This window comes from Lynx canadensis, chromosome C2 (genome assembly GCF_007474595.2).
Source record: "Lynx canadensis isolate LIC74 chromosome C2, mLynCan4.pri.v2, whole genome shotgun sequence".
In the NCBI taxonomy this organism is placed as follows: Eukaryota; Metazoa; Chordata; class Mammalia; order Carnivora; family Felidae; genus Lynx; species Lynx canadensis.
The window spans coordinates 10,204,248-10,225,306 of record NC_044311.2 but is presented as its reverse complement, the minus strand read 5'-3'; the positions used below and the strand labels follow the sequence as shown (position 1 = coordinate 10,225,306).

At 43.2% G+C, this 21,059-nt stretch overlaps 1 protein-coding gene across 3 annotated transcripts; it reads right to left on the bottom strand.

The window, feature by feature from the left end:
- Nucleotides 1-939: 939 nt before the first annotated feature.
- ZNF662 (zinc finger protein 662) lies at nt 940-21,052 on the bottom strand. Of its 3 annotated transcripts, none has more exons than XM_030329434.2 (5): nt 20,941-21,052; nt 10,265-10,391; nt 9,524-9,637; nt 7,377-7,478; nt 940-6,386 (listed from the first exon to the last, which is right to left on the bottom strand). In XM_030329434.2, the coding sequence occupies exons 2-5, from the start codon at nt 10,296-10,298 to the stop codon at nt 5,356-5,358; spliced, it is 1,281 nt and encodes a 426-aa protein (XP_030185294.1). In that variant the 5' UTR covers nt 10,299-10,391; nt 20,941-21,052; the 3' UTR covers nt 940-5,355. The 3 variants fall into 3 exon arrangements, with proteins under 3 accessions (XP_030185294.1, XP_030185292.1, XP_030185293.1); XM_030329432.1 differs by lacking the exon at nt 20,941-21,052 and adding an exon at nt 12,003-12,092; XM_030329433.1 differs by lacking the exon at nt 20,941-21,052 and adding an exon at nt 11,691-11,967.
- Nucleotides 21,053-21,059: the final 7 nt, after the last annotated feature.

Below are 21,059 nucleotides of genomic sequence, written 5' to 3'. Positions count from 1 at the left end.
ATTGATTGATCGACAAATCTACATTTTCTTTCTCGCTTCTTATATTATCGACAAAATAAAATGTTATATACTTGAAAATTAGCAACAATTGATAGACAAATCTACATTGTCTTTCTCATTTCTTCTCATATTATCAACAAAATAAAATGTTATATACTTGAAAATTAGTAACTTTTTATCAACTTTAGTGTGTACAACGTACTAGAGACCAGAATGGAGCTCACTTCTCATTCATGCCAAGCACACTTGAGTTCAGCCTGGACTAGGTATGCTGGAAATGGGAGTGGAGGCTGAAAAATGCAACGCCTGTATCACTTACACCAGGGAAGTAGTTCTTCTCTCGGGGGAAAAAGAAAGTTCAAAGCAAGTCTTTTTGTTTTCTTTTTGCTAAAGTAAGGAAGTAACTTTTCACTTACTTCTCAACCATTCAGCAGAGAGATGACTTTCAATTTCAGAGAATATGCTGTAGGAGACTCTACCTCTCCCTAAGTTTTGGAACACTGTTCAATAAAACAAAGTCTTTGTGGATATGAAAAATATCTGGTCACTTCACAAGAATTTGACGTAAAATATAGGGGACATAGCAAACCCGAATTTCATATACAGCAGGGGAGGGGAGGCTAGAAAATATGTCAGAGACAGGAAGTTATCCACTAGGGAATCTGGAACTGAAAGTATTATATTCAAATTTGGAAGGTATGCTAAGGTATGACAAAACATTGGTCTGGTGGTGTTCATGAAATTAAGTTTAGGGTATGAGAGGTACCTATTTAGCCATGCAAACTCCAAGCAACTGAGATGAGATACAAATGAACAGCTTGTGTGACTACTGAGGAAGAGAAAATGCGACATTAGGTGCTGTACAAGAAACCAGTGCTTTCAAATACAAGCCTGTATCAGTATGACGAAGCTGCAAATGACAGAGAACTCAAATCCAACTAGTTTAACAAAAGATGTTTATTGGCTCACATGACTGAAAATTCCAGAGGTGAGTCTATTTCAGGTAAGGCTTGGGCTAATGGCTCAAATGTCACCAGGGACCCAGTTTTTCTCTGCTTTGCCACTCTCTCCTTTGGTACTGACTTCATCCTCAGGCTCCACATGCTAACACCAGGAAGCTCCAGACTACCTCCCTCTTAACAGAATAAAAGTGTTGTTGCAGTTCAAGGCCTCATATCTTCCTATATACCATCCACAGGAGGACAGAATATCTCCTTTGGTTGCTCTCAAAGAAAAGCCTCTCTCTTTCAGGCCAGGTGAATATCTCCTCAGATCTCATTGGCTCTGTGGTCAACGTAATAGGGTGTTGATGCACCTAGGCTAACCAGGATCCACTTATGAAGTTGGGGGTGGACCCAAACCAGGTGGCTGAGAAAGGATGCTTTCCCAAAGAATACTTGGGTTACTGTTCCCAGACAGAAGAATGGATGCTGGGAACCAACAAAGAGATGAATAGTACAGAACCCTGATTTGGCCGTGACAAAGACATGCTCAGAATTGCAACCACTGGTTTGCAACAGAGTTGCTTCTAAGACAACTCTGTAGCTACCTCGGAGTTGAAAAATAGGGGGGATTTAATAATTCATTCCCCCCAGAGATTCTGGGCAGGCCAGTTAATTTTCACTATGTGAATGACTCTATACACTGTTTTTATATTTCCTTACTTTCCAATCCTATTTTGGAAAATTTGGAAGATAAAAATTTACCATAATCAATTCTTGATTTTAATATATTGCTAGTTGGGATTTATCAGAAAGTATCTTATATTTCTAATTTTTTCCTTTATATGTCTCCAAAATTTAGGAAATGAGTACTAATCATTCCTCTTCTGACTTCAAGATGTGTGGAAAGTATTATTACAAATTGGAAAATCTTCCATGTTATGATTCCTTCATCACACATTACAGTCTTTGATATAGGCTCAGGACTTCCAAGTGCCTGTCTCTGGGTCTCTGGTAAGGAAAAGACTAGTTAGGAATTTTTTTGATAGGGGCCATCCATTTCTACGTGCTACTTCTTAATCCCTCCGAAATTTGTGTCTTTGCCATATGTGGGCAATTCTTTGTGACACTCCTAAAATTTGTCTTCCCATCCCACCACTCTGCCTACAAACATTTCCATCTTTGAGGGAGAGTTCCTAGGGTTGATCAACTTCCATGGTGCTCCTCCAGAAGTCCAAACTGTTTCTTCTCTTCCAGGTTCCATTTCTGTGGTTTCTGCTTCCTATTCGTTATCTGTCTGTCTCCCATTTTAAGATACTGACGTCATCTAGGATACACATCATCTTCACTCTGGGAGCTTATTGACATTTAGGATTTTAATGATTACCTCCTTTTAGCACTGGTCCAAGTATTCGACCTTATTTCAACTGCTGCCTGTGTAATGTGTCCACTGGTGATATTGCCAGCCTCTCACTGACCTTTTTTAGCCTCTCTTCCAGGCACTTCCTCCTGTCCAACTCCCTAAATATTGAATCGGTGTTTCATAGGACTCTATCCTGGGTCTTCATATTTTGCTGTATTCTCTGGAGGCAGTACTGTCCAACAGAACTTTTTGAAATGATGGAAATGTTCTATGTCAACACTATCCAATATGGTAGTCAACTCCCACATAGTTATTGTGTGCTTGAAATCTGGCCAGTCTGATAAGAACCTAAAACTTACAATTAAATTTAAATACCTACATTTGGCCAGTGGCTACTGTGTTGGATAATGCAGCTCCAGGAGATTTCATTCATTTCTTCCCACAGCTTAAAATACCTTTTGCTCATTTGATGACTCCCAAATGCAAAGCTCTAGATATCACTAACCCAGAGCTCAAACCCATATATACAACCACCACCTGGAATTTCTACTTGTATATCTCACACATATCTGAAATGTTAATCCAAAACAGACTTCTCGATTTCTCCCTCCCCAAACCTATTCCCATTCCAGTCTTATTCATTCCAGTAAATGGTCTGCTATCTAACTCAGCTGCTCAAACCAGAAACCGATCCCTAATTCCTGTTACTCCTATATCCAATCCTTTAACAGGTCACTGATTTTTTTCCAAACTGTATCTTAAATATATTTTCTCTCCATTTCTACAACCACCACCCACTCCAAGCCACTCTCATCTCCAACCTGGACTGCTAGCAGTCTCCAATATGACCTCTCCTTTCACTTTTGTCCCTTAACAAGCCATTTTCTACACAGCAGCCAGGGACCATCTCAAAATGTGAATCAAACATGTCATTCCTCCACTGAATGTCCTCTAATAGCTTTTCACTTGGGATGGAATTGAATGATCTGAGCCACCTATGTCTACAAACCTAACTTGTGCCCCTCATACCCTTGATCATTATGCTATACCTAAAACCTTTTGGTGTCTTGAACATGCCAAACCCTTCACACATCAGAGTCTACAGAGATGTTCCTCTGCCTTCTGTTCTTCCCCCATTCTTCATATATATGCCTTTTTCTCATTCTGAGAGGTTTAATGTTACCTCTTAGGAAAGGTAGGCCTTCCCTGACTATTCATATAGAGGGTTCCTCTCTATCATTCTCTCTCTCTCTGTACCATTCATTTCCTTTATAACACTTAGCATTTTTTAATAAATTACTTGAATTTTTTTTGTTTGGTCTCTCTCATTAATGTTCCAGAAAGGCAGGAAACCAATCTGACTTACCATTGTTCATGCAGCATGAAGCATAGTGCTTTACATGCAAGCAGGTACTCAGTGATTATTTGCTTAATAAACTTCCCCCAAATGCCTGTCCACATCACTCATTTCCATTTCCTGGTTCTGTTTGGTACAAAAGTTTTCCTACTTAGTAGAGGCACCCTAACTAGACTATGCTAGGCCAAGTTCTCCTTACTACGTCAGCAATCAGGGGCTCTAGAATTAATGTCTGTAATTTTCAGGAACCAGAAGTTTAGTCCAAGCCAGCCTCTGGCTTCTCTTCCTTGCTCCTTAGTCAACAATTATATTACCTGGCTAGGAGCTTCTAAAGCAGAATGCCTAATTAGCAGAGAGGCAAACTGCAATCTGAAATTGGTTCTAAAGGTGAAGTCTGGAATGTACGTTTCATCTGTTTTGGCCAGTGCTCTTCTCTGAATAGGGCCTTTGTTTCTCTAACCCTTGAAGGTGGTCAATAGCATTCTCTAATAATATAGCTTACTCTGGGATGTGGGCTATCATGGTGATGAGAAGGGACAGGCTGGAAGGGGATTTGGGATAGTAGAGCAATCAGAGAGGTTATAGGTATACAAATTTTTATGGAAACAAAAATCTCCCACTTGGTTTACATTTTCCTAGTCCCAGATTCCTATCTTATAACACAAGGGCAGTCAGGTCTCCCACAACTGCATAACCCAGACTACTCTCAGTTACTTTGCTTAAGTCATCTTGGTGATCTCAAAGTAGACCACAACTTCCGAGGAAGAGAAAGTTCTGGAGTTGGCAATGTAACTGCACTATCATCTGCGTCAAATGGTTTTCAGTGAGGTAGACTTTTGAAAGCAGTATTAATAAGCACTTGTATACAGAAAGAATATGCCCAGGAAGACACACAGCCAGTAACAGTGATGGTCTCTAAGGAGGTAGACTGGGAGACAGGAGTGACAAGATTTACTTTTCAATGAACACCTTTTTGAACTATTTCAACTTTTTTTTTATCATGAGCATATTATATCTAGTAAAAAATAAGTTAAGTTTCAAAATTTGAAAAACATAAAAGAAATAGTGTTGGTCCTCAAAGAGCCATTTAGCTGGACTAACACACATGAGACATTAGAAAAATATAAGACAGCACATAGTTAAATACCAATGTGGACAGTACTGACTACAAGTAGAAGAGGAACAGGGGTCTGTCCAGTTAAAGGAGCTGGGTCTTAGATGAGGAAGGGAAATTTGTAGCCCAGGGAAACTTGAGCAAATAGAAACGAACAGAAGCAGAAATGTGTACAAATAAAGAACAGAAAACTCTGGAGTCAGATAGGCCTGATTCCAATCTCTATTCTGTAACATATTAGCTGAGTAACCTTGAATGAGTTTTACAACTTCTTTCAACCTCAGACTTCCCGTTAGTAAAATGAGGATAAGTACCTACCTTAACAGGATTAAGGAAAACAAAAGAATGTATGTAAAGTGGTTAGCAAGTGCCTGACAGAGCAGATGCTCAACTAAAAGTTGCCTAGCATGAACATAGTTGAACAGTGGGACCATCTTGCTAGAGTACAGGGTATCTGTTCACAAGGGGCAAGATAATACCGACTATTAGAGTTATAACAAACCGTGGACAGTCATCTCGTTTTGTCTCTGGGGCTCCTGTAGCATAAGAATTATAAACAAGCATCACCCTTATGCCTTCTCTAATGTTCAAGAAGGTGAGAGGTGTGATAATTACAGGGTTTCTCTCTAGCATGGCGCCTCTGGTGCTTAATCAAAACAGAATTCTGACTGAAGGCCTTCCCACAATCATTACATTTATAGGGCCTTTCCCCAGTATGGATTCTCTGATGTCGGATAAGGTGTGCCTTGCAAATGAAGCTTTTCCCACAGTCAGTACACTCATGGGGCTTCTCCCCCGTGTGGACCCTCTGGTGCTGAGCAAGATCTGAGTTCCACATGAAACCTTTTCCACAGTCCTTACATTCATAAGGCTTCTCCCCAGTGTGGATTCTCTGATGTCGAAGCAGGGCTGGGTTCCGAGTAAAGCTTTTCCCACATTCCTTACAAGTATATGGTTTTTCTCCAGTATGGATTCGCTGATGTTGTGTAAGGCTTGTGTTCTGACTAAAGCCCTTCCCACATTCCTTACATTCAAAGGGCTTCTCTCCAGTATGTATTCTCTGGTGCCGAATCAGGTTTGACTTCCAAACAAAGGCTTTAGCACATTCTTGACACACATAGGGTTTCACCCCAGTGTGAATTCTCTGATGTGCAAGGCAATGTGATCTAAAACTGAAAGTCTTCCCACATTCCTTACAACCATAGATCTTCTCTCCATTATGAACTCTCTGATGTTGGTCAAAGTCTTCAGTTTGATCAAAACACTTGCCACATTCTTCACATATACAGAATACCTGCTCACTGAGAATCTTCTCATGTATAACAAGGTGAGTATTAACATCAGTATTCTCTGAACCATCTTCTCCTGAGATCATCTCATCTTTGACAATCACTTCTATAACATCATTTGCAGCGTTCTCCACACTTTTCCCATTGGAGTAGTTGCGCCACCTCCCTAACCTGCTTTTTCCCTCCTCACAGGTTTTCCCAAACCAGAATTCCTGGGAACCACACCACCGGGGTCCACTTGATAGCACCATGTGGTCTTTTGCCTCCTCAAAACCTTCCTCCTTCAGAATAAAATCTTCTTTCTCACTCTTCAACACACCCTCTGAAAGAAGAAATCAAAGCTGCAAATGTCATCATTACCCATAATGGGGCAAACAGCATCACCAAGTGGTACTCATACATCCATTGCACTTCAAGTGTTACCTCTATGTCCCAGTGGCCCTGTCCTAGCTGAAAATGGCACCACAGGGCGAACACACTGAAAGCGACCAAAGTTTATGCTACAGAAAGGCAAAAACTAGACAGAGTCCCTGAGGGCTAGGATTCCCAAGCACCAGACCAAGCACAGAGGGAGCTCTCCAGGAATAGTTTAATTGAATCTAAGGGAGACAAGTAAGAATTTCTTCTAGGTAGTCTAGTTTATAACATGAGAAACAACATGTTCAGAAATAAAGAATCCTTTGTGGTATACCTGGGGAACCTGAACTTGTCACACACAGTGGGGAGCAATAAGGAGAATCTTCCTCATACTTGTCAACACTAAAAGGAAATGTGGTCTTTTCATTCAATCCAGTCACCAGGTCCACCATGAAAAGGGATTCCCCAAACTACTTTATACACAACTGGGCAAAGACTGCCTCCTCTTTGTTCCCATAGTGTTTTATCCACACTTCTGTTTCAGTATCACACCTTAAAAACTAACAGAATGAATAAAACACAGCATTTTCTTTTAAAATACTGGTTGGCCATAGCGGCCAGTAGGCCATCTGTTCAGTTACAGCCTATGATCCAACACACCCGAATTTAATTATAATTGATGATGACCAAATGGAAGCTGGAAGCTTAAAGTTTAACTTTCCTCTTATGGTTGACTTGGGGATTTTTAGAGGGTTATTTATTTATTTATTTATTTATTTTAGTATATGAAATTTATTGTCAAATTAGTTTCCATGCAACACCCAGTGCTCATCCCAAAAGATGAGAGGGTCTTTTATTTAGAACGTACGTGGTAAAATGGAATTTTAACATTTTACAAAGGAAAGACAGAGGAAAACATGTGCCTGGGAGAAAAGTGTTCATTCCCCTCACTTACCAGTACAGATTAGGCTTGGACCCTCTCCTTGCAGTTTCAGGTTCAACGGCTCTTCCACCTGTTCAAGATGGGAGATCGCAGCAGGCTTCAGAAATGGATATCCTGCCCGGGTCAAGATATAAATAAGGCTAGCTCAGTGAGAGGAGTGGGGCCCATGAAGAAAGGAGCAGAGATGGAAGTGGTAAGGGAGAATGAAGGTGGGTGGAGAGATCGGTACACAGATGACCTGAAACTGGAGGAGGTTAACAATATAAAGGACAGAAAACAGACCTTCAGGGAAGATGCGATTCCATCAGTTCCCTAAAACATGAAAACGCATCACTCATTTTTAAGTGTCAAGAAAAAATAGGGGACTAAGTTTTCTTCTTCACCTCCCCTAGGAGGTGAACTCCAGTTCACATGGAATAGAATTAGGAAAGGATTGAACTGCAAAGAACTATTCCTGAGGCTATGTTGGGAAACCACAGCCTCTAAGCTTAGCTTCCTTCCCGTCTGTCCATCTATTGCCTTCTCTTTCTACAAAGGATCAATGATGGATCTCTCCATGGCATCCATTAGAAATGGCCTCACAGCCTTCACTCAGCCATTTCCAGAAGTCACTTCTTATTCTAATGACAGACACCTCAATTGCAAAGGTCCACTCTAATAAACTCTTCTTCAGGCTTAGCTAAGATTGGTCTCTTCATAACTCCCATCCAATGCCTTCTAAGAAACAGATCAATTTTTCATCCTCCAAATGACACTCTTTTATATTGCTGAAGCCAAGACTGTGTGTCCCCTGAGTATTCTTTTCTTTAAGACAAAAATGGACTTTGAATAGGGACATGTCCTCAAAGGAAGTTTGCTGCAGGTCAGGGAGTTAGGGTTTTACTCAAGGAATGACTTAGCTGTTGGTTTTCTGCCTAAAGCAAAGACGAGAAATTCCTTTGGGTGGTGGGAGAGTAAGCACTGAGATCCTGAGAGAGTGCAGAGGACAGTGTAGTTGTCTCTCTACATCCATTCTACCAGCACCACCAACCCCTACCCCCACCCTGCCCATTATGGAGAGCCCTGCCTTTTGGGGGACAGCGATCCCAACTCCAGTTCCTAGTGTACCCCTTACTGGTCTAAGACAAGCAGGTTAGCCCGCCCTACTCACTACACGAGAGACGGTTTCAGAAATCGGCAGTCTAGGCCAAGACAATCAGCGCATGCTATTTCCCTGGCCATAGTGATTGGTTTAGAGCTGGCATAAGACTTAAGATGGTACATCCCAAAGGCCTGAGGAAGGCCTGCCCTATTTCTCTCCCTAGGTACAAAGCAGCAGAGCCTTGGTTACAACTACCAATCACCTTACAGCCACAAGAGGAGCCAGGCTGCAGGCAAAGCCAGCATATAAGGAGACAAGAAAGAGCAGAGACTGAAACTGATCAAGCTGTAGCTGCACTCTATGAACTTCCTACTTACATGAGATAGCAAATACCTTTTTTGTTCAAGCCAGTTTGAACTGGGTTGTTACTTATAATCAAGGATATCCTAAGACTCTGGAAAGACAGCCAGACACAGCAAGGAACTGTGAGAACAAGGAAGTTGAGGGCACAGCTCAAGTTCCACTGTGCCCACAGAAGAGCTCCTGTGGGAAGAAGATGGAATGGTGCCAGGGAGGCCATAAGGGGCATAGATGTCACTAGCAAATTAGGAACAGGAAAGCCCTATGTTCCTAAAGGAATGCCAGGGCTTTGCCCACCAGAAATCCCTGAACTGGAAGTATATGGCTCAGAATTATTGAGACTTCTTGATTTCTAATGATAAAGATGACCATGATAGCCCAAAGGGCCGTCAGAATCTTCTTCTGGAAGATGATAAGCAGGCTGAGAAAGTAGAAAGGCCACCTCAGAGTGTAAACAGAAAAGTCAGGGAGTACAGATAAATGGTGGCCATGATAAGAACAGTGGAAATGAGGAAGAGGCAAAAGAGGTAAATGAAAAGGAGCCAGGGTGAACAGACTCAAGAAGAGGGAAAACCATGGGGACACAGGAAAAAAGGGGGGGAGGGGAGGAATCCCACTGGTGTCTATAGCACTAGGTTAAGAGAACACATACCTACTACACTGTAAAGATCAAGACAAGGGAACTGGTCAGATGACTGGCACATGTACCCTCACTCACCTGTGGAGACGCCCCTCGGGCACTCTCCATCCAGAGCTCCCTGAGGAGCCTTGCACCAGGGCGCTTCCCCTCGCTCCAGCTGGGAAATCAGAGCCGGTTTGGGAAATGGAAATGCTGGTTGAGGGGGAGGAAATGGGACAGGCAGGTGAGTGGGGTGACATAGAGCAATCCCAAGGCTCCTCCCAGGCTTTGTCTTCAGGGGCAGGAAGGGAAAGAAGGGAATTAACCAGGGAAAGCGAGAAAAGAAAGTCCAGGGGAAGGGCCAGGAGACCCAGGGCAGCAGGGCCAGGAGGCTGACAAAGGTCAGGAATTAGACCAAGAGGTGCTCAACAACAGTTTGAGTGAGCAAATGGATGATTCCACTCGTTGAGAGATTGAGCTTTTTTGTTCTCTCCCTCTCTTAGAGCGCTCAAGTTCAGACATCTGCGTCAGGATGCTTGGTATTGGGCTGGGTCTCCCAAACTAAGCGGGTGGGAAACTGAGGGTTTGGTGGGACACCAGGAATCTGCTCTCTTCCTACTGTACCCATTAGCACCCTGGGGCAAGAAAGGCTGATGTGAGGCCCAAATTTACACCAGGACTTCCCACTTCTTAGCAACCGCTGAGGCTGGCTCATTAAGAATCCAAGAGTCTGAAGTTGCCACTCAGGTGAGGCTTATCAAAGACTCCAGAGTTTCTGAGGAAGGAGGAGCCGGGGAACTCTGGAGGGCAGAAGCAGAGTCCAAAAGGAAAGACCCTTACCCAGGGAAGCCACAACCCCATAATTCTCCAGCATCACGTCCCTGTACAGGACCCTCTGAGCAGGGGCCAGGCCAATCCATTCGTTCTCAGAGAAGTAGACGGCCACATCCTCGAAGGTCACTGACTCCTGAAACAACATGTGTTTAAATGCCCTCGGACAATTCCAGACCCAGGCCTACAGTAGGGTAGATGAGGCACCAAGTGGTACTGGAGGGGATGCCCATTGAGTTTCTGCATTCTGAATGTCTAAGGGAACTCTCAGCGGATCTGTGTCTCCTACTTACAAAGATATGAGGGATCAGTCATCAATTTCTCACATCCCTTCATCTTAACTTCACCACATCACCTTTTTCATGAGTCTCTGCAAGCTTCCCCTTTCCATCCTGTGCCCAGAACAACTATGTGTGCCCTAGGTGCCATCCTTTCTCCACAATGTACACTCCTCCAGAGGTCACCAACCCTTCATAACAAGTACAATCACCATTTACCCATTTGAGCCCATGCCAAGAACTTTACATATATTACTTTGTACGCCTCACAGCCTATGAGGAGGGTATCAGATTCACTTTATAGAAGAGGAAACCGAGGCTCAGAGTTACAGAACTGAGACAGAATTCAGGCCTGTCTGACTCTCTGGCTCTTACTTACTGTACCACACTGCCTTCTATCCTCACTCCTGCCACCCCTGCTGCCCCTGTGTGAGATTCTTTCTCTTCTCTTCCTTCCTGTCACTGCCACTAGCCAAAGAGGCAGCTAAGGGCACCTGAGAACACTCAGGTTGCTCTGGAGGCTGGACTTCAAAATGCAGATCCAAACTGACTTTGCTCCCTGCACTCTGCCCCTCCAACACACTCTCTAAAACACCCCACCCTACTCTTTCTTCCCCACTTCCCAGTCTTAATGTCCCCTTTTCCTGTATCTCTGGGAGGCCCAACCTTCTGCACCTTCTCTCTCACTTTCCTCTGTAAGAAACACAAACAGTGCTAATGGAGAGCCATCAAGACTTACTTATAATTCCCAGCCACTGCCTCATTTAGGATCTCAATCTCCATACTATGGAGGGGCTGACTCTGTTCCATTTCACATCAGTCCTTGCCCTACAAAGTCCCCACAGAGACTTACCCGACACTCCAGGGCTCAGACTGGCGGGCCGGATCACCCTCACCTACCTCAAAATGTCCAAATCCTCTGCACGCAGACCATTCCATTCACTATTCAGAGACCCAGTTTACCTGCCAAAGATCATCTCCTGCACCACCACCCTCATCCCCTATCCTGTCACCATCCTGTTACGAATCCAAACCCTTTCCTTGCCCAAACTGCACCTGCAATCTGTGCCATTGCACCTGCAGCCCCCCTCCCCCCTGCCTGGAGATCCAGTTCCTCCCTCCAGCGCCAGCAACCTCATATTCATCTCAAGACCCACCTCAAACATAAAACCAGCTCTCTTAAAACCAGTGATATGGAAATTCTGGACATTCGTCGCTGCGCACAGCACTCTGTGAACACCTCCTCCCCAGCACTTAGCTCATGCCTGTGCAGCCGCACGTGTGTTTCCCCGGCTGGCGCAAGTCTGGGGGATGTCGAATTCATTCTGCTCCCTGCCTGTTCCTCCGGACCCTCCACTCTGGGCTGCACCCCGATTTCCCGGCCGCCGCACTGCCCCCTCCGCCCCTTCTCTGGACCTAGAGCACCGGGCAGGGCCGAGCCAGCTTCGTAGCGCCGGCCCCGCACTCACCGGGCGCGCCCGGGCCGGCGCGCGCAGTCCCGGTAGCAGCTCGAGTGCAGGGCCGAAGGGGGCGCCGCCCGCCAGGGCCGCGGCCGCCATGGCCAGGGCCGCCCTCCCGGGAAGCGAGCGCGCGCCAGGCCTTACTGGGGGCTGCCCGGGGTCGGGAAGGGACGCTCCGGACCGGGGCGGGCCTGATATAGCGGCCCAGGAGTCGGGCGCGCAAGCCCCAGGCTCCACGCCCCGGCCAGTCCCACGCTCAGCTCCCCACGCTCCGCACCGGAGAGGTGGAGGCTGTTGCACTCTTGCCACTCTGGCTTCTCTAGGACGGTGGAGGGCGCCACGTCTCTGTGGTCCTCCCTTCTGGCCCCGCAAAGAATCAGGGAGGGCAGAGCGAGTCCAGCTCTCCCACAGACACCGACTGCCTCAGGGCGCTGCTGTGGCAATGCGGGGAAGCGGGCGTGGGGGGGGAGGCTTTCTCTGGGAATCCTTTCCCAGCCCTCTTCTTCCCACTGACCACTCTTCTTCGGTATTGCACTGCACCCTTGTAGGAGGGATGCTAATATGAAGCAGCAAATACTTCACATAGCCGCATCCCTTTACTGGGTTCTACATTCCCAGAGAGCAACTAACGTCCTTGATCAACTTTGTGCCTCGAATATTCACCCAATGTCTAGCAACTCTTATGGCCCAGCTTCTTTAAGTGCCAAGGAATATTTGCCGAATAAAGGAATGAATAAATGTTGAAACGATTTTTCAGTTGAAGAAAGTAAGGCCCAAAGAGAGGAGATGGCTTATCTAACATCACATAGCATGTCGGGAAAGTTAAACCCTTTAAATGAAATTGTGGAAATAAAAGACCACCAACATGAGAACAAGCAAAGGCTGTTTATTCAGAGCTTGCTCTAAGCAAGGGAGTCAACCACCATCACTTGCATTTGGTAGGCTCTAAGTCAGGCAGAGAAGTGAGAAAGCTTTATAGTTGGGGGGGGGGGGCAGGGAAGAGACTTCAGGTATGCTCTGATTGGAGACTGTTGGCCTGGGGGGCTAACCAGTAGCAAAGCATCTTATGTGATTGGTTGGGAGAGGATATTAATCAAATTCTGGCCGTGTGGGGCTGACTGCTACAGGGTTTATTTTGGCTTCCCGAACTATTTGCCACAGATACTAGTTTGACTTCCCAGACTGGTAACTACAGATAATGGGTTGGCTTCCTGGACTGGTTGTTACAGACTGCGGGTCAGAGTTATATTTTTCTATATGGTCTGTCCATTTTCCATTTGTACATGTAGTCTCTTGGGATGAACAAATTAGGAAGATGTCTGCTTCACAGAAATTCCAGCCTAGAGGCTCATATTCCTTTTAGGTCCCCAGGTACTGAAAGCTTACAGATACCATACTTGTGAAAAATCACAGAACAAAGGAGACCTCAGATGAGCTCCAAGGTATGTTTGTTTCTAAGAGGATGCAGAAGAAGCTCACAAATGGACACTAGTGAATAGTCCACGAGCACTGAGAAGGAAGCAGTGAGCCTTACCCTACGACAGATCACTAGGAAGGATGAGCACACAACAAATGCTCCCATGATTTTCTTCGGGAAAAATGGAGAAAACTGCACTGAGTGCGAAACAATTATGGGAGTTTTGGCTTCAGAACAAGGAGCCCTCAGATACCTGATTATTAAGTCATGGTCTTAAGGAAGACCATAAGGAAGGTCTCTTATGGCTCTGACCAGTGTTTTGATTCAAAACTAAAGAGGAGAGGGATAGTCTATCATATTTACCCATATCTTTTTACTGTTTCTATTGTTCTTCCTGTTAAACACACAGCAGCAGGCAAGGTCAAGGCCATGTCCTAAGTGACTCAGCCAGTAGATACAATAAGCCACTTTTAGATTCATACAATGTATTACTTACACAAACAGCAAAAGGAAGAAAGAGTACCCAAGCATGCCGGTCTCCAGCTCCTTGTCCCATACACCAAACACAATGACACCAAAACAAAAGGGGGCTCGATGACTGCAACATCCGTGGTGAGGAGCCAATTTTAGACTATAGCTAAGCAGTCACAGTATGCAGTTACATCCAGAAAGCCTCATGCCTCTTCAGAATCTTAGAGGCAATGAGAAATTGTCTCATGACAGCCTCCCATAAGAGATAGGGAAGGGAGTGGGAGATGGGCTTGAAGGCCAATAAAGCTCCTCTCATCCTCTCATGTTCTAGAAGGATCACAAGGTGATCTGCCATGGCTCAGAGTAGCTGTAGTTCAAGGCTTTGTGAAAACTTGCCAGGGCATGACGGTGGAGCCATTCCCCTACAACTAGACCTCTCAACTTTTACACATAAAGATTCTCAGGAACATGAGCCACCATGTAAGTCATCAGATGCTCTAATTAGTTGTAATGCTAAAGGCCTGGATCAAATACATTCCATTTGTCTTAGGCAACATTACACGAAAGTGACTGTGATAGTGACACACAGTAGTAGAGCCAGGCCCACTAGAGAATGGACCATAGTCAGGCTCCTCATGCAGAGCCAAGCCAGCTAAATGTGTCATTATTCTAAGTGAGGCAAGAGATACTGACAGTGGCACATACCCCACCTAAACTGGCCAGCAAACAATCCAGGTAGTACAATCTCCATTACCACTCATGCTAGAGAATTTAGAACAATCAGTATGTAAGGGTTAAATTGTACTGTAGGGCTAACGCTTAGCTTGAAAGATAACAACTTTGTTCTGACACTGAAGGTCAAAAGATAACAACCTTGCTTTTACTCTTGTAAATCATACTTCATACTCTTGTGAATCAGGCTTTACCAATGAAGGAAACAAAAGCTCAAAAAAGAACATCAGAGACAAGGTCAAGGAGATCCACTGGCTGCAACTTTGCGGCAGAAAGTCTAAAATAATCACCTCATTCGATAACTCTTTCTGACATATCTGGCAACTGTTTCTAACTCATCTGGGAATTGTTTATCTGTTCTGTTCCCAGATAATGATAAAACGATGTGATCGGCTTTAAAAACTCTGTACCCAGGCTGTTCGGGGCCGCACTCTTATCAAGAGTGTTGGTCCCGATCGGTCGGCCTTGCCTCTCATTGTAATAAACTTTGTTGCAACTGTCACTGGTGCCCGTAGCATTCTGTTTCAGGAGTCGTGTGGATGCAACAAGTAGTCTGTGAAAAATGTACAAAAAGTCCAACAATAACAGGATAAGGCTAAAGGGAGGCATTTCAATGTCCAGAAAGTTCATCTTATTCTGTTGTTTCTTGCTGAGAGTATTTCTTTCTGGAGTCAGTGGCTGTTGGGAGATTCTGAGAGTCTTTAAATTAGGATTGTTTGTTGGTCAGTAGTCAGATTGAGGGTGGTGATGGTGGAAGCTTGGGTTAAGTTGGTAAGATATCCTACAGACAAAAGCTAAGAGATTCATGGTCCCTCCCTCTGCCCCTGATTTCCCAGGGTCTAATTCTTACCAACCAGGGTTGTCTCTCTCCTTACACGGCCATATGACCATTATGACTAGTCTCTGCAACAATCACTGCACCTTTCCCCCAATTCTCTCCATATCTAACCCACACCATATGCTTAGACTCATCCCTAGTTAGCTCAGAAGTTCCTTTCTTTTATAATTTAGAACATTCTAGAATATCCCCCACCCCCTGACATGTGGGCCATGCCAAACACCTTAGTAGTTTTCACCTTATAATTCATGATCATTATGATCATTATCTATAATTGTCCAAATCCAGCAAGCATGGGTGGGGTGAGGGGATACACTAAGTTCCAGTCTCCAAGTCCCCAGCTCTTTTTTCCTACTTTCAAATTCTAGTAGTCCAGTTTTCCAGGGATAGGCATAGGAGGGAAAAAATAGAATTATATGGGTTATTATGTGGTTTGGGTTTCCTGCAGCCAGTTAGGGCTTTCTTCCACTCTTGAACCTCATAATTAGACATTATGCTTGAATGGGAGGTACTCTTTTAGGTAATTATCACATTTGGAACCCTAACAGACTATCTTAATTTGTACACCACTAAAAGCTTAGGCTTGATTGTCCAACTATCTTTTTCAGTTTTTCAGAGTTCACTCTCTTTTTTAACAGCACCTGCTTCTTGGGGATGATAAAGGTCATGAAAGGTCCAGCTAATGTCCCAGGTAGTTGTCCACTATTGTACTTTTATATATTTATATATATATATATATATATATATATATATTTTTTTTTTTTTTTAATTTTTTTTCAACGTTTATTTATTTTTGGGACAGAGAGAGACAGAGCATGAACGGGGGAGGGGCAGAGAGAGAGGGAGACACAGAATCGGAAACAGGCTCCAGGCTCTGAGCCATCAGCCCAGAGCCCGACGCGGGGCTCGAACTCACGGACCGCGAGATCGTGACCTGGCTGAAGTCGGACGCTTAACTGACTGCGCCACCCAGGCGCCCCTATACTTTTATCTATAAAAGTACCACTATTATCTTATTGGGAGTGTTTGGGGAAGCTAAATATGGAACATAGGTCATCTAAGAATCTTTGAATGGTATTGTCCACATATGCCTTGTGGAAAATGGTAGTGCCATACCCTGAAAGGATGTCTACTGTAGTCTATGCCCAGCAGTATTCTTCATATGAAGGTAGGGAATCCATTCAGTCTATTTGCCAGGACTTGCCAGGTCCAGTACCCCCACTTATGTGCTTCAGAGTTTCGTTTCCTATTCAACTGTGTGGCTGGCAGTCCAGCCATATTTGTCAAGCTTCTTCTTCTTTTTTTTTTTTTTTTCCTCCGAGAGAGAGGGAGAGAGAGAGAATGAGAATGGAGGATAGGGACAGAGGGTGAAAGAGAGAGAATATTAAGCAGGCTCCTGATTCCTGCTTTTACGGTTTCTTTTCTGTTTGTAGAACTTCCTTTAGCCATCACTTTGGGGTAGGTATGCCAGTGACAATTCTCTTAATTTTCCTTCATTTGAGAATATGCTGATTTTACCTTCCATTCTAAAGGATATTTTTACTGGCATAGAATTCTGAATTAACAGTTCTTTTCTTTCATCAGTTACCTGATAAACTTTGCGCCACTTGCAAATGATTTTCACGGTTTCTGGTAAGAAATCCAAGGTCATCTGAGTTGTTTTTCTATATGTGATATGCTGTTTCTCTCTAGCTGCTTTCAAAACATTTTCCTTGTCTTTAGATTTTTGAAGTTTGATTACATTGTGTCTGGACTTGAATTTCTTTGGGTGTATCCTGTTAGGGGTTTGTACAGCTAATTTTGATGAAATCCGATTTACCTATTTTTTCTTTTGTTGCCTGTGCTTCTGATGTCATCTACATGAAACTGTTGCCAAATCCAATGTCATAAAGATTTTCTTCAATGTTTTCTTCTAAGAGTTTTATGGTTTTAGATCTTGTTTAGGTCTTTGATACACTTTAATTTTTGTATGTGGTGTAATTTCATTCTTTTGCATGTAATATCCAGTTTTCCCAGCACCACTTGTTGAAATGGTGTCCTTTCCCCCTTTGTCTTGGCATCCTTTTGGAAAATCAATTAACCACATACGTGAGGGTTTATTTCTGGACTCTCTATTCTATTCTATTGGTCTTTATGTCTGTTCTTATACTAGTACAACAGTGGGGGTTTTTTTACTATAGTTTTGTAGTTTTTCAAAGTCAGGCGAAGTGGATCCTCCAATTTGGTTCTTTTTCAAGATTATTTTGGCTATTTGGAGCCCCTTGCAATACCACATGAATTTGAGGATCAGCTTTTCCATTTCTGCAAAAAAAAAAAAAATGCTATTGGAATCTACAGATCATGTTGTGTTGAATCTATAGATCACTCTGTGTAGTATTGACTTCTTAACAATGTTATGCCTTCCTCTCCATGAACATGGAATGTCTTTCCATCTTAATTTACAGAAGTGTAATTTCTTTCAGCCATGTTTTGTATTTTCAGTATACAAGTCTTTCACCAACTTGGCTAGATTTTTTTCCCTCAGTATTTAATTCTTTTATATGGTATTGTAAATGGAACTGTGTTCTTAATTTCGTTTTTGAATTGTTCACTGCTGGTTCATAGAAACACAGCTGATTTTTGTGTTGATCTTGCACCCTGTAACTTTGTTGAATTTATTAATGCTAGTAGTTCTCTTGTAAATTCTTTGGAATTTTCTATAGATAGGTCATGTCATCTGTAAATAGATATAGTTTTTGCTCTCCTTTTCCAATTTGGCTCTTTTTATATTTTTCTTATCTAATAGCTCTGGCTAGAACTTCCACTATACTGTTGAATAGCAGCAGTGAAAGTGGGTCTCCTTGTCTTGTGCCTTCTGATTTTAAAGGGAAATTCTTCAGTCTTTCACCATTGAGTATGATAATAGCTATGAGTTTTTCATAAATAATCTTTATCATATTGAGGAACTTTTCCTCTGTTTTTAGTCTTCTAAAATATTTTATCATAAAAGGATGTTCAATTTTGTCAGTGAATTTTCTGCATTAATTGAGATGATCATGTAGGGTTTTTTTCTTTCATTCCATTAATATGTTGTATTATATCGATGTTGTGTTCAACCACCCTTTTATTTCTGATATAGACCCCACTTGCTTATGGTGAATCATCCTTTTAATATGCTATTGTATTTGATCCGCTAATATTTTGTTTTGAGGATTTTTGCATCTATGTTCATAAGGGATACTGGCCTGAAATTTTCTTTCATGTGATGTTCTTATCTGACTTTGGAATCATGGTACTACTGGCTTCCCAGAGTAAGTTATAAGGTGTTCTCTCTTAAATTTTTTGTAAAGGTTTGAGGATTGGTGTTAATTCTTCTTTAAGTGTTTGGTAGAGGGGCGCCTGGCTGGCTCAGCTGGAGGAGCAACTTGATCTTGGGGTTGTGGATTTGAGCCCCACATAGAGATTACCAAAAAAAAAAAAAAAGCTTAAAAAACAATAAATGTTTGCTAGTGTTTGCCAATGAAGCCATCTGGTTTAGGGCTTGTTTTTGTTGGGATGCTTTTAATTAGTGATTTAATCTCTTTACTTGTTATAGGTCTGTTGAGATTTTCTATTTCTTCTTGAGTCAGTTTAGGTTATTTGTATTTCAAGGAATTTGTCCATTTCTTCTAGGTTATCTAATTTGTTGATGTACAATTATTGATAGTGTTGACATAAAATTATTAAAATGCCCTTTTATAATCCTTTCTATCTCTGTAAGGTCAGTAGCTATGTCTCCACTTCCATTTCTGATTTTCATTATGTGTATCTTCTCTCCTTCTTTTCTTAGTGAATCTAGCTAAAGTTTTTTCAATTTTGTTGAACTTTTCAAATAACCACTTTTGGTTTCACTGATTTTCTCTATTCTCTATTTATCTCTGCTCTAATCTTTATGCTTTCTTTCTGCTAGCTTTGGGTTTAGCTTGTTCTTCTTTTCTAATTCCTTACTGTGTAAACTTAGGTAATTGACTTGAGATATTCTTTTTTAACGTAAGCATTTATAACTATAATTTTACCTCTGAGCACTGCTTTCATTATATACCATGATTTTTGGTATGTTGGTTTTAATTTTCATTCATCACAAGGTATTTTGTAATTTCTGTTATGATTTATTCTTTCAAGAAGAAAGCTTTAGGAAGCTTGCATGTGGATTCTTTCAGACTTCTTGTGTATCTTTTTCCCTTATGATCTGGCTATGTATCCTTAGTACACCACTGTAATAAATCTTGGAGTACAACCGTATGCCAAGTCCCATTAGTTCTTCTAGGGACTCTCTGAATGTTAGGGTGGCCTTGGAGCTTCCCCATAGGTTGATGAGGATTAGATTGCTTAATACATGTAAAGCATCTAGCATCTTCGCTCATGGTAAATTCTCAAAATAAGAATAGTGATGTTTATAGTCACAATGGGGATGACCAGTACAGAGACATGAACAGGATAGGTGCTCAAGGTCAATCAATCCAATTCCCATCCTATCCCTCCATCTTCTCCCACTATATTCCCTCATCTAAGTCTCTTAGCAAGTGCACAGCCCAATATCTTTATAATGGCATCTCACTGCTGGCAAGTACCTCAAGTTTAGCTTCCTGTTTTACACAGCATAATAGTAAGGCCCAGAAAGGTAAACTGAAACGTCCTGGGTCATGTCATGAGTTGGTGACAAAGTTGTAACAAGAACCCAAGTTTGCCCTTTAAGTCCCTCATTGACTTCACTGACACTTGGTATATGTGATACAGACTAGGAGTAAAATAATTAACCTGGGGCCAGGCTGTCAAGAACCCAGCTGCTGTGGAGGTATTTCCTTCTCTTCCTAGAAAAATAAGAAACCTTGAAAGCTAGGAATTAAGAGAAGCCATAAACAAGTTCAGCCCAAAATCAAATGAGACTACTATTTGATCTAAAGGCAGAGTGAAACAATTTCCCCCCTGCATCTCCATTTCTACAGTACTGTTGTTGACTTCTGGGGGTGAGGTAGTGGGCAGGAAGCAGGAGGCACCGAGGGAGCAGTGAATACCATCAAGCATTGGAACAAAGGGCAAACAAGAGGCAGAGAATAGCCAGTACAGCTGCACTAAATAAAGAACACCCCAAAAAGAATCCCAATATAGAAACCACAGCAGGTGAACGGAACCCTCCAATGGGTGCACGATTGCTCAAAATTCTGGGCCATATATGGAACGAAAAGACATGAGACCAGACTGGACCAGAGACCCTCTCGAGCGCTGTCTAGAGGTCTCAAACCACAGCCCACCACCCCTGCCCACCACGGAATGGGCAAACGAGGTGTGCAAGAAAGGAGCACAAAAAAATGTTGAAGGACAGCCGAAACAATGCTCCTGCCAGGTCTCCGGGGTGAGAAGTCTCAGGAATACGGACCCACGTGGCGGCTACGCTCAGCGACCTCGTCGGTGGCAGTGAAGGAGGCAGCCCTTGTCCGCACGCCTTCCCCCAGCCCCACGCCCTTACTGACCAGCTCCGCAGACGAACTGACAGCCACACAGCACCTCTACGTGAAGCCCAGCCGACGGACGGACAGAGAGCGCCTCCGCGCGGAGGACTGCCCACACACCACCCTACAGACTCCGTCGC